The sequence below is a fragment of the Mastomys coucha genome, unplaced genomic scaffold, assembly GCF_008632895.1.
Source record: "Mastomys coucha isolate ucsf_1 unplaced genomic scaffold, UCSF_Mcou_1 pScaffold23, whole genome shotgun sequence".
Taxonomy (NCBI): Eukaryota; Metazoa; Chordata; class Mammalia; order Rodentia; family Muridae; genus Mastomys; species Mastomys coucha.
Window position 1 is genome coordinate 96,241,716 of NW_022196906.1, and position 4,784 is coordinate 96,246,499.

Sequence of the window (4,784 nt, forward strand, 5' to 3'; positions counted from 1 at the left end):
GGTGAGTGGGTGGTGGGTGAGTAGGTGGGTGGTTGGGTTGGTGGTTGGGTAGTTGGGTGAGTGGGTGGTTGGGTGGTTGGGTGAGTGGGTGGTTTGGTTGGTTGGGTGGTTTGGTTGGTTGGTTTTTAAGGTAAAGCCCTTGGGTTACTTTTGGATGTTGCTAAGCCACAGATTTAAACACATTCAAGTCTATCTGTTTGTTTTAAGGTAGAGCCCTTGGGTTACCTTTGGAGTTTGCTAGGCCACCAATTCATTGCTGTAGTTTGAGAAGAAAGGAACGGAGTTAAGCATTTTGCTTGCCATTCCTGTACAAACTGTACTTCAGGATAGCCAGATAGCTGCGGAAGGCAAGTTTGTCATTAAGAGTGTCAGCTAAGCAGCACTGGGCACGTGACGCCACTAGGAAGCACCATTCCGTGGAGGTGCTGCAATAACAGGTCCAGGCACTATTAGCCATGAAGATCTCCCTATTGACCAAAAGGCTCTTGGGCAATTACATGGAGGGTCAACTGAGCAGACAGCATAGGAACCACTACATATACAGCTTAATTTTAACATCCCAAATGGGATGACTCAGATATTACAGGTCTCCCTGATAGTTAATGCAACATATCACTTTTATAAAATAAAACCTATGAGTTTTCTTGTACCTCCCATCAAAAATCAAGGTTGAATCTAACACTATATTTTAAAAAAAAAAATTATTGTATTTCAACAGAACTTTCGGTAATTATGGAAATATTTTATCAGTATTAATCAAACATTAGCCACTAGGCAACCTATGAGTGCTAGGCATTTCAAATGGGGCTAATGCAATTGGGGAATCAAACTTTATTTCATTTAAAATATCAGGGATGGCTGATGACTACCACACTAGACAGTGTAATTCAAGATTTAGCCAGTGGAGGAGAGATCATAGAAGAGGTAGAGGCCTATATTCAAAAATATATGCAATGATGCTAAATCTGAATGATAAAGGGAGGTAAGAAACTGCTAATGATTAGAGGATTTTGAAGGCCTAGCAACTGAATGCAGCAGACAGTTCTCTGCAGGATTTTGCTCCAAGCAAGGTATTTCAAGTACATATGGAGTAGCTGAAAAAAACTGAACCTACTGGACAGTGACATTGTGTGTTTTTTATAAATTTGTACTGATGTAAAAATAGTACTGTGATTTTGTAAAACTTAAAAAAGCAAATCTAGCCTTTGGCATGGGGAGCACCTTAAGCTGACAGGATAGAGGTGGGGGGCACCTTAGCTATGTCAACGATGACAGTGTGGACTAATGCTGTCACCATCAGCCACTACACAGTATAGAAAGGGGTCCCTACCTCTCAACGGGAGGAAGCAACATCAGCATAATTAATATCTACATTGCTTTTGAAACTTCAGCGTATACACATTTTAAAGGGATGTGTGCCTGTATTTATAAATCTCTAATTCACTTTAGTTTCACAGCCTCCTTTACTATACCGACCACTGAGGATGACACAGTAAAAAAAGACAGTAAAAGAGCTGGAGGCAAAAACTAACCTAAAAATGGCGCTGCATTCCAAATAATTAGTTACATCCTATCATTAAGCTACAGCATTTAAGAATAAGTGTAAATAGCGAAAGATAATTATAGCCATTGATCTCTGACTTACATATAAAATAGAAAATAAATACAAATATTCGAGGAATTGAACAAAGAGCACCTACCCTGTTTTAATAAAGTAATAAATTTTAAAACTTTAAATTGGCCTCAAGAAAAAGAGCTCAGGAAGCCAGGCGAGGTGGTATAGATCCCTAACTAGGAGGCATAGGTAGGCCCATCTCTGTGAGTTTGAGGCCAGCCTAGTCTACATTCTAAGTTCCCGGCCATAGCTACAAAGGAGAGCCGGAGCTAGTTGGGAAGAAAGGGGAGCACATTTTTGGGCAGTAAGTGTACAGTCTATAAATGAAAATTCGTATCTGACATCAGAATGCACTAACTCCACGATTCTGTAAAGGACAAAAGCCGTATCTGCAATCCATTCACTGTCAAGAGTCTCCGCGTTATATAAAGTATTGTCACGGAACTCCTCTTTCAAAACTTTCAGTCTACCAATCTTGTTTCCTAAGGCTTGGCTTGAAAGCCTGAAGCTATCTGCAATCCCCCTGCATCAGGGGTTCCTGCCACGTCACAGCAGCTCCCCTAACGTTACCGGGGAACCCTGCGGACTTCCCGCTGAGCGGCTAACGCTAAGGCCTGGTCCTACACCGGCAGCAGCCACCGAGTCCCGTCCCGGCCAAGCAGCCCGCAGCCCGCCCTCCCGCAGGCCGTAGCACCTGGCCGACCAGCCTCGAGTCCCACAGGGAGGAGGCGGCGGGACCCTGGGACGCGGCGGACGGGCAGCCGCAGGCGGCCATTGAAAGGCCCCGCAGTAGGTGGACCGCAACGAGCTGCGGCCGCGGGCCATGGGGCCAGGAGGCGAGCGGCACCACGGGGGCCAGGGCCGCGACCGCACCACAAGCCGCAGCTCGCCCTTCTTTGGGGCACGCAGTCAGTTACGGAGCGCGCCTCCGGCGGAGCGCGCCTCCGGCTCCCGAGGAACGGTGGGCAGTCCCGGGGGCGCGCGCACGTCACAACAAATCGACGTCCGCCCCGCCCCCTAGAGCAGCGAATGGACTCACCCACATACGGGGTCTGAGAGCGCCGCGGGTCACGTGACCCGGAGGAAGGGCGGGGCCGGGAGGAAGCCGACGCGCGCACTGTGGGTAAGGGATGTTCGCGCCCGCGGCCCGGGTTTCCGAGGGTGGCCAAGCGTTCGCCCTCGACTTCGGGCGTCCACCGCTTCCAGAGGCGCAGGCCGGTACTCTCAACCGACCTTCAGAGCCACTTCTTTACTGCACGCTGTGCGGAGTGGAACGGAGCCCCCATGGCGACGCTCGACTTCCCCCTTGCACTTCCGCATGTAGTATCCCCGCCCCCTCGAGCCGGAAGCGGCCCCGGCGGGTGACTGTGCGTGTAGTGATTGAGGATGGTGGCCTGCGAGGGCCATTTTAGTCTAGGTGCCTTGCTTCTTAGCTTAGAAATACATCTACAAAGCTGTGATTGTAAAAATGCATAAAACGCGCGTCTGTCTCATAGGACGTACGCATCTAAGACCTAGAAAGAGATGTCTGGACAATGTGACAAGCTCTCCTCCTCCTGTTGTCACGTATTGCCCAGAGATATAGGAGACTGGTGAAGGAATGGAAATGCACTCAGCCTGGGGTCTAAAGGAGACAGTCTGAGAGCTGAGAGTTTCATATTATCTGGTAAACGGAGGGAGCGGGCATAGAAAGAGAAAAGTACGTTTCTAAAAGAAAAAGAAAAAAAAGTTTAAAAAACCTGGAGAGGCAATACTCTGTCGTAAAGGTTTGGGGCATTGCCTGTGCTTGCTCTTCTGTTCACGTAAAGGGGGAGCACCCGAGCTCCTGACTCAGGAAAATAGATATAGACCCCAAAAACTTGTCATTCATGTTGTGTTTGAAAGGACAGACAGCATAACTGATGCAGTACAGGAGGTGAAAAGCATGCCAGTTTATAAGCATGTAGAAAAGGGTCATGTTACAAAATATTGAGGCCAGCTTGTGGAAAGATGGGTATCATTGCATTACCACTGGAGACAGTATCACCCTGTCAGTCGATCAGAAAGCCGACCTAACTTGTTTCATAGATCATTTAAGGCAAGCAGCAAAGCATTCAAGAACAGAAAGCCTGCTAAAAAGCTGGAGGGAAGTCAGAACACCTTAGAAAAAGGTGCAGTCTATAGGACTAGGAAAATCAGCACCAGAAGGTGTGAAATGTAGCCCAAGACACAGCTACAAAAACAAAAGACTGACAGGAAAGGGGGAAAACTCTGGTCAAGCCCTGGAAGGGTGACTAGAAGTGGCCCATCAGCTAGCTTTGCATTATCCACTAGCTAGAGTCTGGTTATGTCTGAGGAAAACTGCTAAGCCATTCATGTGGCAGAAGGAGCTGACCACCTTTGGCTTCAGTGTGTATGCTTGTGTGTGTGTGTGTGTGTGTGTGTGTGTACACAAATGTTGTGGTGGTAGAGGTTTCTGCCTACAGGTGAAGTTGTGGGTGAGTGTAGAGGTCAGAGGTCAACTTCAGTGTCTCCCTTTATTACTTTGAATCTTAAACTAAACCTGGAGCTTTCTGATTCAACTAGACTGCCTGGCCTGGTAGCCTCCCAGAGAACACAAGTGTACCATCATGCCAGGCTTTTTCAAGTAGGTGTCAGCAATCTAAATGCTGGTCTTTCTGCTTGTACAGCAAGCACTTCACTCTACCTAACCTCCTCCTGGGCCCCATGTTGTTTAATTTTTGAAAGTAAAAACCCTTTCCCTCCTGAAGGCTAGGTAGGCAGATAGTTGGAGACAAGCACATAGCTGTATGGCAGAGTTTGTTTCTTGCATGAGTCTCCCTTCTCTCAAACACAACAGTCCCTGAGAGAGCCATTGGTACTGATCTGGACAAGACCTCTCCTTGGGTTGCCACTTTGTGGCAGGGAGCACAACAGAGTGTGTTTTGTGATAGGGAACAAACTTGGAAGCCAGAAACCCAAAAGTGCTGCTTGATGACTGGTCTTTTGAATTAGATTACAAGAGTTTCAGGAGGAAAATGGGGAGCAGTCTGTGGTCAGGGAGCCAAGCCAGCATCCTGGGCACTTGGACCAGGAACTGAGGAGAGCCAGCATCCTGAGCTCTTGGACCAGGCGCTGAGGAGAGCCAGCATCCTGAGCACTTGGACCAGGCGCTGAGGAGAGCAAGCAT

The 4,784-nt window shown here is 48.0% G+C and overlaps 2 protein-coding genes across 7 annotated transcripts in view; one reads left to right on the forward strand and one right to left on the reverse strand.

Annotated features, from left to right (window-relative positions):
- Cep63 (centrosomal protein 63) overlaps nt 1-2,949 on the reverse strand; it is a 43,002-nt gene extending 40,053 nt beyond the window's left edge. For 3 of the 5 annotated variants that reach the window (XM_031343226.1, XM_031343224.1, XM_031343227.1), the window contains exon 1: nt 2,310-2,600. In XM_031343226.1, the coding sequence (XP_031199086.1) occupies nt 2,310-2,440 (131 nt within the window). In that variant the 5' untranslated portion in view covers nt 2,441-2,600. Of the gene's footprint in view, nt 1-225; nt 268-2,309; nt 2,601-2,654 lie in introns of those variants that run through there. The other 2 variants (XM_031343228.1, XM_031343225.1) reach the window with 2 other exon arrangements.
- Anapc13 (anaphase promoting complex subunit 13) overlaps nt 2,215-4,784 on the forward strand; it is a 9,407-nt gene continuing 6,837 nt past the window's right edge. The window contains exon 1 of one of the 2 annotated variants that reach the window (XM_031343229.1): nt 2,215-2,738. The gene's annotated coding sequence lies outside the window, so the exon portion shown is untranslated. Of the gene's footprint in view, nt 2,834-4,784 lie in introns of both variants that reach the window. The other variant, XM_031343230.1, reaches the window with a different exon arrangement.